This window comes from Frankliniella occidentalis, unplaced genomic scaffold (assembly GCF_000697945.3).
Source record: "Frankliniella occidentalis isolate FOCC.00 unplaced genomic scaffold, Focc_3.1 Scaffold19, whole genome shotgun sequence".
NCBI classification, from domain to species: Eukaryota; Metazoa; Arthropoda; class Insecta; order Thysanoptera; family Thripidae; genus Frankliniella; species Frankliniella occidentalis.
The window spans coordinates 356914-368073 of record NW_026267149.1 but is presented as its reverse complement, the minus strand read 5'-3'; the positions used below and the strand labels follow the sequence as shown (position 1 = coordinate 368073).

At 59.0% G+C, this 11160-nt stretch overlaps 1 protein-coding gene across 1 annotated transcript in view; it reads right to left on the bottom strand.

The window, feature by feature from the left end:
• Window positions 1-9482, bottom strand: part of LOC127748908 (mucin-1-like) — a gene marked incomplete at its 3' end in the record, with an annotated part of 12917 nt that extends 3435 nt beyond the window's left edge. The window contains exon 1 of the mRNA XM_052264512.1: window positions 7914-9482. Coding sequence (XP_052120472.1) covers window positions 7914-9126 — 1213 coding nt within the window. The remainder of the gene's footprint in view (window positions 1-7913) is intronic.
• Between the last annotated feature and the right edge of the window lie 1678 nt (window positions 9483-11160).

Here is an 11160-nt window from a genome sequence, read left to right as displayed (position 1 = left end):
CAGAACGTTATCGTCCAGGACGCTGACGACGTCAGCATCCTGCTATGCTCGTCATGATAACCCTATCCATGGACCGCGAACACCAAACAGATTAACTGGGAGGGTACGACGATAATCACCATTGCGGCATATAAATACACGGGATGGAATTCGGTTACTGGACTGTCGGCGCTCGCTCCCGCTCGCTCCCGGCGGCCGGCCGATCTTGCTCGCCGCCAGACGAATCCACCTCTCCTCCTCGCCGCAGCCGGCCGGCAGGCGGCGGGGCCGCGTTCCAACGCGGGCCGAAGCGAGAGGTGGAGAGAGGTGGGCCGGGGCGCGCGGCGGGCGCTGCGGGGCGCGGAGGCGTGCGGCGCGGTGCGTTGCGCGGCGCTTCTCAGAAGTGGAGAGTGAATCACGCGCGAAAAAGCGGAGCGAAGCAAACGGCCGTGGATCCTGCCGCCGCGCCGAGTGGCCCAACGGCCGCCGGCCGGCCGGTCGCAGGACGAGGACGAGGACGTTGGAGTTCGAGGGCGGCGGGAGTCGGGAGCAGTCCAGTGGCCTCCGGCTCCTTGTGAACGTATTGCTTTAAGTGCCAGCGGCAGTTCTTAAAGCCCTTGTTGAAGTTGAAGAAGGACGCCGAGAGCCTACCGCCGTTGCACTGCGCTGGCGCTGGGGTAGTCACCGACTCCTGCCCCGACGTCGAGATCCAGGCACGTCGGAGACCTCCAGACGCCGGCTGCGGTGCCCGTGCGGGAGGCAGCCGGAGGCCGCGGTGTCATCGCGGTCCTAATCACCGGCGGCTGTGTTCTTTTTTCGGCGGCGGCTCGTTACACTCGCACCGCCCTGGGCCGGGCCGAGCCGGGCTGACTCACGGTGGACAGCTCCACGGCGGCCTCAGCTTCCCGGGGCCTCCGCCAGGCGGCGCGCCGGCAGAGTTTCATTCATAAAACGAGACGGTTGTAACCTTGGCGGTCGGCCCGGCCCGGCCCCCGACTTCGCGGATCGGCCCGGCCGCGAGGGCCTTACTCACTGTGCGGAGGCTCGCCGCGTCCATCTCCATTCACGGCTGATCCCTGCGGCATACCCGGGGATACCAAACATCCCATTCATTCGCACTGGAGGCACAACCTCTTCACCGCAAAGCACCATCCAGGTGCAGAAGGAAAATCAATGCGCGGGAAACGACGGTTGGTTCGAGCGTCGGCCCTCGCAGCGCAGGACATGCCGTTTGAAATAAGACGGATGTTTTTCTGCCGCCAGGCCGTCTACTCCGGCTGTAGGGCCCCCAGTCTGAGGGCCCGCCCGTCATCGCCGCGACTCGAAAGTGGTCCAGCCCGGCCCAGGTGGACGCCGCGGCCGTGACGTCGCCCTCCTGAGTCACCCGTGACGTCACGGCGGGCTGCGCTCGCGGCTCCATTCACAACCGCGGCCAGGCCAGCGCACTGCAGCGGCGGGGCGGGGCGGGGCGGGGCCGCGGAGAGAGGCCTGACGTCAGGGAAGGAAGTCGCGGTCACGCCCGCGCGTTGTGCGTCCCTCTCCCGCCGGTTCCGAGAAGAGCCGAGGGGTATGAACTCTCGCAGGAACATCGTGTACGCTCGCTGCGGCTGCTCAGCTGCTGCTAACGCTTCATCGACGGGATCCTCGCCGCCCGTTCAGGCGGATGTGTGGTCGCGCCCGCGCAGCTGTGTGACGGCGGCGTCCGGCGACCAGGCCTATAGCAACTGCCTTGCATAACCAAACCCGCACCGAAATCGCTGCTGTGCTAACCCGCGCTGTGAGTGTGTGAGTGTATGTGGAGCTGCCTTCATCTGGAGCCGGATGCCAACAAGAATGTTCCCATGGCACGGGTCGCCGCTCCCCCCCGCACGCCCCGCCACGCCTCACCTCGCTTATGCCCCGGGCGGCGAATCACCTCGGGCATGGCCCGCCCGCCCAGCCACCAGCATTCCAGCTGGACCGAACGCCACACGCTGGAGCGCGGCGGGGCGCGGCGGGGCGGGGCGGGGCGGGTGAGCGGAGGGCGTTATAAAGTAAAACGGGATGCACTACCGCAGCGCCGCCGGCGGCTGATCGGGAGGGACTCTCATCCAGCGGCGCCCCCAAAAGTGTAATAACGAGGTGCATTCCGACTCTCTCTCCGTCTCTCCATCTCTCTCTCACTCTGTCCCTCTCTCTCTCTCCTCTCACATTCTCTCCCCATCCCGGGTGCAGCAGGACACAGCGGATGGCCTGGTAAGTGCCGCGCGGCATTCCCTCTCTCTCCTCTCCAGGTGCGCGAAGCGCGAAGTACCGGGCGGGCGTGAGTCACCCGCGCGCGTGAGAGAGGAGAGAGAGAGAGAGAGAAGGAAACAGAGAGAGAGAGAGAGAGAGAGAGAGAGAGAGAGAGAGAGAGAGAGCGGCGGCGAATGAATGGGATGTACGCCCTCTCATCACGGCAGTATTTCGGGTTACTGGGCAGGGCAGGCCGGGGCGTGCCGGTCGGGCGGCGTCCAGCACTCGGGCAGCTTGAGGTTATTCCCGATTCGGTCCGATCGAATCGCATATCTTACATTCCAGGGATCCCGAGGGCTGAGTTTTACACTGTGAATAAAAGTTTAGGTCATTTACTGGCACCAGATTGTCTAAGAGCCGGTCACACAGATGGGTGAGTCACTTGCAGCACACGTATCAACCATGTATCAACGAAGTGACCATATTTGATTGATATGAAAAATTCAACGACCCAGGTAGAACTCAACCGTCAAAAACTCGTCAATGACCCTCGTTTGGCGCCAATCTGGCTGCCTCGCCACAGTAAATTTTGATTGTGAACGTGGCAAAGAGGTCATTTTGCCATCATTTTGACAAACCTGTTCCACCGAGGGAGGACACTTACATATAATTGATTAGTGTTCCTTCGACATGTGTCACTGCACCAACAACACTATGTCCTTTGAATGGCTTCAGGAACATGTGGTTTGTTAGTCCAGCTTTATGGTATGCTGGTCTAACGACATTCGTCAGTGGCCAAGCCATCGGCAGCCATAAGGTTGGCAAAAAAGTGTCTTTGGACCAAAAACACAGCTACAAGAAAAAGACGGTCGTTGGAACAATTATTTATTTATTTCCAGTGGGGAAGGTAGATTTAGATTATACGAAATCCTACCGCCCCTTCCGGAAATAAAAGCCGCGAAATATAACAAGAATCGGCACACACACAGGAGACCGCCTAATAAAACAAAACCACGCGCCCAGGGACACGGGTCGGCCGGTCGGTCCCTGTGAGAACGGTAATGAGCCTTGTGGCAGCTCGGGCGCGCGTCCCCCTGCACCTCCGGGCCGCACCCGGGGCCGGGCCGGGGGGCGGGCCGGGGGGCGGCGCCCCAGACTGCACCGCGTACGTGCCCGCCACGCCGCTCCGCGCCCCGGCCGCCGGGGCTCGCACACGGAACGCGCTCCCGCCCCCCTCGACCAAGATTTGTCATGCCTCATCGCCCTCATCCCGCCATTCATTCAAACACCATTCATTTCCTCTCCCAATTGCAGGTGTGCGCCCCGCCGGCCCTCGCGCCGCGCGTGTGAATGTGGGCCCGCCCCGCCGCTCCGCGTGAAGCCGTCCCGGTGCTGCTCGCCGTGCGGTGTGCTGCCTCGGCTGCCCCCCTCCCGGGCGCCGCCCGGCCCGTCTCCGCTGCTCCATTCATTCGCCCGGTGCGGTACGCGGCCCTCCTTCCGGCTAGTTCCGGCGGCGTTTCTCAGGACGCCGTCCCGAATTCTGCGGTACGCGCAATGGCCCTGGCGCCGCTTCCCCGACGCCGCTCTCGCTCTCCCTCTCTCTATCTAACTCGCTCTCCCTCTCTCTATCTCCCCACTCTCGCTCCTTTTCTGCCACGACGCCGCCCGTTGCGACGCCGCCGCGATGACTCACACTGAGTGCAACGCCTGGGCGAGCCCGTCGCGCCCCGCCCCCTCCCCTCCCCCGCTCTTCCCGGACCCTACCTAACCTCCTCACTAACAACGCTCAGTGACACACGGTCCTTCCCCATCCCAACTCAGCTGATGCGCGTGAGTTGGACGCTCGCCAGCGACAGCCCGCGGTTCACCCCGCACCATACACCTGCTGCCGTGCCGTTGACACAATGGGAAACCCTTGGATTACTGAACACGAATCAACACCCTACTTGATCGCCTGCAGGCGTCCAAGCAGTTCACACCATTTGTATTTGCTTATTTTCGGCTTTCCCTGAAGTCGTTCAGTGCGACACACGGCCTAAGGACACGTTGTAGATTCTCCTCACAAGCTCTTCGCGTTAAAGTCCTCGCCTCTGCCCGTTTTATTAGCATCTCTCTGTCGCTTCCCGGGAAGCGTCATCATCACACACTCGCTCCCGGGAGAGCCACAGGCCGCCACAGGCCACAGGGAGGCGGCGGCGGCTGCTGGAGAGAGCAAGGGGAGGAGAGCGGCCCGGAGTCCGGCCCTTCAGGTTTTGGGATAAGGAAGGTCCTTCCGCGAACTCTCCGCAGGATCACTTTGTGCGGCGCGCGGCTGCCGGCGGCTGCATATTCGATTGTACAAGAGGCTCGCCAACCGCTGGAGTCACCACCGGATTCGTAAGAAAATAAAAACCGAAAGGGTAAATGAAGCCGCTTGCGGCTGCTGCTGCAGCGCCTTGAGGTCGATGATTGACCGCCCTGGCCTGCCCCGTCTCACCGCCTTCTTTTTACGCACCACTTGCTGTGTTCGCAGAAACGCGCTGCGCCGAGTTTGCAAGTCGGCCGGTGACATCGGTCACAGCTTCTTCTCTCCGTCTCTGTCTCTCTTTTTTTTCTGTTTGCCACTTCATTATTTCCCCAACACCGCGAGCGACGCGCTTCATTAGCGGACAATTGTCAGAGCCTTTTTCGAGGATCTTAAAATATTTCATCGCCAGACCAGTGAAGTGGTCGGTGTGTATCGCGGCTCCGGAACTTTGCCTGCCGTTCCGGGCGGCGGCTCCGCTGACTGGAGGAGGCAGCGGAAGCAGGTGGTGTCCCGCGGGTGTTGGGCGCCCACCGGCGGCCCGGGGGCAGCAGCACCGGGCGCTCATCCTCGAGAGCAGGTGATTCACGAGCCGCGGGCCGAGCGCAAGACAACAAACCGAGTGAATCAGAGAGTCTATTTCGCGTGGCCCGCCTGAGCCCTTACGCGCGCCGCGGTCCCCTCATGCCGGCGGTCACGTTCGGCCGGCGATGAGCGCCGCGGTGGGGCCGGCCGGGGCCCGCGGCCCGCGGCCCGCGGCCTGTGAGCTAGCTAGGGCGCGGGACCGCGGGGCCGCAGCAGGCGCCATGGCGGGCGGGCGCCGTGCAGCGGCCCGGAACGTTCCTCGAAATTTGAGGACTAAGACGGCGCTGATTCACCCGGCCATTGATTCACCCGGGCCATTCATTCGTTCATTCATTCGAACGTGCGGGCCAAGGTTCGGAACACTCACTCTCGCCGCGGAATGTTGCGTGCTCTGAGTCACGGGGATAGACCTCTAGACCACGCACACGTATACACCTCTGGACCAGCCGCAGCCTCAGCCGCAGCTGTCCACTCTCACTCGCCGAGTGCAGCGCCCCCCCCCCCAACAACTCACTCTTGATAAGTAATACCTCGTAATGAAAACTCCCCGGCGACGCCCGCGCCCCGCCCCCGCTTCGCGCGTCACCAGATTTATAACGCATCTTTTTCGCCGCTGATCCCTAGGCCGGGCCGGGCCGGCGCCGAGGCTCCCGCGCGCTCAAGCGGCGCGCGCTGCCCATATTTTGCACTCGAAATTTAATTAAAAATGTAAATTGCGGAGGGCGGTGCGCTGTGCTGCGCTGTGCTCTCGCGCTGTGCGACTCCTGCTGCCTGGCGTGTAGTCGGGTAATGAGTGAAGTTGAGCGGGGGCGGCGCCGCGCCTTAACTCTCTGGATTAGGGGATCAGCAGCGCGTCGCCGAGCCTGGCCGGGGCGGGGGCCCTGCCACCTACCCCTCCATGTGCATGAGCAGAGCTTTAAAAATCATCAACTGTTCCACTTCAGGAGGAAATCATGTTGGAGTTGATGTGAAATAACAGTTTAAAATACCGAGAAGAGGGTTTGGTTCCAATAACGCTAATTATTTACAAACACTTCCAGATGGATGATATTCAAGGAATGATTCCAAAGTGTTTTCAATAAATTAAATTCTATCCCGTCGTGACACGCTGGGCCCGTGCAGCATCCTGTGATTAGACGCAGGCGAAGGTAAGACCCCCCCCCCTTCCCTCCTTCCGCCCCAAACTCATCACCAAAGGGGGAATCAGTTCTGCAATAGTGATGGTCCTCCCCCTGCACGAGCCCGAGCCGAGGCTCCGCCGGGGCGCACTGCCCATTACCACATGGAGAGATCGAATCAGGAGATTATCGGGGCTGGCGCCAGGCGGCGGTGTGAAATAAAAAAGAAAGAAAGGGGGAGAAAATGAAAGAAGGGGCAAAGGGGACGAAACCGCACAGGACCGCCGAACTCCCCGACAATTTCAGTGGAAAAAACAAACGTATATGTGTGAGATGCGAGGTGAGGTGTGTTGAGAAACTTTTCGTCCAAATAACTAAGCTGGTTTTCGTAACGACATACTGTGAAGGCACTGGCAACAAGGGCTAGAGCATCGTAGCGTAACATATAAAAGGTAAGTACTTAACACTGTTAAAAATATTTTGTGATTTCGATTCGAGGCAAACTGTGGAATCACAACACTTGTTTGTAGTTTGCTATCTTAATTTAAAAAAGTTGTGAACCAACCGTAATAATTTCTGAAGTTAATGAAGTTTTGACAACGAAGAAGAGTTCTGATTTCAAAAAGAGATCTGGCAACTTTTGTCACAACGAATTCTTCGTGAAGTTCAGACTTTTTTTTTTCAACAGTGAAGCTTAATTGCCTCTAAGATTTTTCATTTCAGCGGCGCATCTTTGCAAAGTGATACCCATCAATTCTCCCAGAAAATAATTGTTTAACTTTTAATGAGGAAAGGTGGGATTTTCAAATTATCTCACCAGGTTTTTTAAACTCTCAAAAATTCAAGAACATTTCCCCATCTTTTAGGTAGCTTCTTTTCGGTGCGTTACTTTTAATTCGTAGTAAAATATCAAATTATTTGCGTACGCCTGGGAGCCGAATAGGAGCGTAGTTTACGGTTACACTTCTTTCAGGAGACGTACATAACCCGAATTGCGACCCAAAAGATTAACTTTAAGGGGGCGGTTCGTATGTAGCCCTCTTTGCAGATATACTGTACCGCCGTGCACGGTGCAAGCGTGTGGGCTGGTTGCCTAACTGCAAGGGTCCACCAGGAGCATCCAGCCTGCGGCTGCACTGCTGGGGTTGAGCATAACTCAAAAAAATAAAATGCGTGAAGCCGCCAGCCTGGTTCAGATAAAAACTCCTGACATGTTTTAATGTACCTCAATGCACTGGCATCTTTTGACATTTTTGTTTTTGAGAACAAACACCGCGCCAATACTTTGTATTGCCTGCTTGTAACAGTCAGCCAGGACGCATTTTGACGGTGATGTTTGGGCTGCTGAGACGTGTGCCGAGGTACCCTGCAATCATTATACAGCCCTTCCCTGAAGACATGGCCCGGCTTTCCGATCGCTTTGAGGGGGAAACCAATTAAAAAACGAGCGAATGGGGCGGCCTTCTCGGAAACAGTTTGCAAGAGGTGCAGGCAGGCGCTGCATCTTGTCAGAGAAAATGATGCACTTGATGCAATGCAGAATAATGTAATGGCGATGCGTCTGACTCGCTCATTGTACCGCATTGTACACATTCAAAACAAAAGTGGCAGACATCCAATTTGCAGCTGAACTTGCTTTGCACCCTCGTTTGCGACAGAATGTGTATTGTAGTGTAAATTTAGTTTTACTTCGGCCCAAAATGACAACTCGGCCTTGTAACTTCCGCACTCACCCGATGGCAGGGCCTCATCTTCCTTTTCCTCCTCCTTGTCGCCGTCCTCCGGGTCGTCGCAGTCCTGAGTGTCACTCGCGGCCCCGTCCCCGGCGCGCGCACTTGCACCTTCACTCCGGGATTCATCTTTTTGTACTGTTGATTGAGATCCTTTCCGCTTGTCTTTCGTCTTGCGCTTTTTATCACAGACTTGATCACAGGTTGCTTTTGCGCTCGGCTTGCCCAGCGCACTCCTGCTCCTAGCAGACGACGCACCCCGCCCCCGCCGACTCCCCGGGTCCGACACACTGTGCACTAGCGTTCGTGAGCGCCCAGGGAGGGCACTTCCGGAGGCGGCCTCGTTTGGTCCTTGGTCACCTTCTGCGCTCGGGCTAGGGCTGGCGAGAGCACTATGCGTTGCACTAGGGCTAGGGCTCGCAAACGTACTATAAGTCGCGTTAGAGCTAGGGCTTGCAAACGCACTATAGGTTGCACTAGGGCTGGGGCTTGCGAACGCACTATGGCCTGCACTGGGACTGGGGCTGGCGAATGCACTTTGAACGGCACTAGGGCTGGGACTGGCGAACGCACTATGAGCAGCAGTAGGGCTGGGACTGGCGAACGCACTATGAACGGCACTAGGGCTATGGCTAGGGAAAACAGTCTCTAGACTTTGTACTGAAGTTCTTCCGGACACGTCGTTGCAGGGGCTGTTGAAGCTCACAAATTCTTGCACTGGGCTGGCGAAGGCATGTAACGGGCTAGCAAAGTCCTGGCCAGGGCTAGTAAACGTCGTCTCCAGACTCTGAACTGATGTCCTTCCTGAAGGACTAAAGTCCTGATTCGTCAGCAGGTGCGATGAGTTGTCGCCGAAGAGTTCCTCTGGTCCTGGCGGCCACACGGCCTCCTCCAGTGTGCCCTCGACCTGCTCAATAGTCCTTGAGATGGGGGCGTCCTGGTCGACACGGTGCCCCTCTTCCTGGCTGCCGGCCAGCAGGTAGTCGATGATGCCCTGGAACGGGTGTGGAGGGTCCGCGCCTTCCTCGGGTGTCGACATGCTGCCATCCTGGTCCAGCCACGTCAGGTGGTACACGAGCTCCACGGGCCTCGCCGGCGTCCTCGACCACGGCGGCGACGCGAACGCCTCCTCGGGGGTCTCCGGGGGCGTGAGCAGGGGCGGGTCCAGGATGGGGTTGTTCTGGACGTGAACGAGGAGGCCGCCCTGGCGGAGCATGCCGGAGGCCGTAGGGAGGGCTGCGGCCGAGGCTGCGGCCGGCGGGGCTGCACCAGGCTGCACCTGTTGAGTCTGTCGCCTGCTTGCCGCGCGCCGCCCGGGCACTCGGCTACATTTCTGGCGGGCGTCGCTTTGACGGGGAAGGCCTGGCGGGGAGGGTCCGGCGGGAGCGTGCGGCCGGCGGGAGCTTGTCGTCGACACTGACGTGCCGGTGCGGTGCGCCGGTGCGGGTGCGGGCCGGGCCCGGCCGGCCGGGGACCCGGGAGGGGTTATTCATAGGCATCCCTGGAGACGCGTGTGAGTCAGACACGGCGGCCCCGGGCCGGGCCGGGCCCTCCGCTCCGCACGGGGGGCACACCAGCCCGCCTCGCCCCGCGGGCCCGCCAGCGCCAGCCCCCTCCTCGCAGCAGCACCAGCACCGGCCACCGCGCCGGCCGGCCGGGCGGACAGGCACCGGCGAGTTACGCCCGCACTCACAATTGGGCGGGGCGGGGCGCAGGCAGCCAGAGAGCGCGCGTGTCGCTCGAGCGAGTGCATAGAGGTGCAAGATACACCTGAAAGCCAGTTCAAGTCTACACGCCACTATACCAGGTGGCTGATTCACGCCGCGCACTTCTGTAGGTATACTGTACCGCATGCACGAGTGCGGGCGGGTTGCCTAATCGCTCGGCTCAGCTCGTAAGGCGCCGTGGACAGGGGCGATAGGCAAGCCCGCCCGCACTCGTGCATGCGGTACAGTATACCTACAGAAGTGCTCGGCGTGAATCAGCCACGGTATGTTGCGTCTCGAGTTTTGTTTAACAAAATTGTGAGGGAGGGGAGGGGGGAGAAACCACAACTTTAACAAAATTGTGAGGGAAGGGAGGCGGGAGAAACCACAAATTTAGATAATTTATCGAAATAGTGAAAATAAAAATTTAACATGATGAGTGAAACATTTAATCTCTAAAAGAACATTTTTCATGCGTGTGCAGGCGTGTGCACGAACGCGTGCGCGCACGCTTGTGTGTGCGTGCGCTGTCCGCGCTCTGGAGACTGGAGGATGGCTGGAGGGGGAGGTGAAGGTGAGAGACAGGGAGAGTGAGAGAGATCGCCGGCACACTGGACTGGAGGGGGAATGGCGGATGGATAAAGTTAACTACTTCTGATTTCCAGGAATCGGACCTGCCGCTCGCCCGGGAGAGTGGGTAAATCGTTGCCCCCACCCTCCCCCTTCTCCTTAACCCGCTCACTCCGGTTCCTCCCCTCCCCTCCCTCCTCTCCTCTCGTCCGTTCTTCTCCGTTCTCCTGTGTCTTTCGTTTCGTCCCGCGCTGCGTCCCGCCTTCAAATTTATCCTTCTTCTTTAGCCGGGACGTGTGATTACCCGCTGTGCCATCGTGTGTGTGTGTGTGTGTGTGCGTATGTGTGAAGGGGAAGTACAGAGTTGCATATGCATGCTGTGCAGTCGCCGGTCGCGCTCTCACTGTTCATACCACTCCCAGCCGTCCAGGAGGCCGCCCAGGCAGGCAGCCCATCCTGGACATCCTGGACTCCAGGCCTGCGTTGCTGCTGTGGCTCTCTGTACTCTCTGCAAGCCGTCTCGAGCCTAGCTTCCCAGAGCTTCGCCGAGATATCCTCGGGGCGGAGGTCCTTCTAATCAGGGATTGCAAACTAAACAGGTGTTTTTATTTTGTTCTATTCTCTAAATTTTCGATGTCCGTATCTCATAAACTTACAGCGGAAAAAAAGGTCAAAAATTAATATCTAATAGAAATCGAAGTAATTAATCCTAGTTATAATCCTAGTTATAATTTTCTTCGCGCTTTTAGCAAATACCCAACTATTTTCTCAAAAGGTGAGGTTTGCATGCCCTGCTCCTCATGGCACGGCAGCCGGGGTCGAGGCGACGGCGGGAACCCACTCCGCCTGCCCGTTACTGCAGCGCGGGGACGGCGCCGCGGCCCCGGCGGGCGCCACCCCCGGCGGGTCCATATAACACGCAGCTTCCCGGAATCACTCTCCGTCCAGTCCGGCAAAGCGATGGCCCGGCCCAA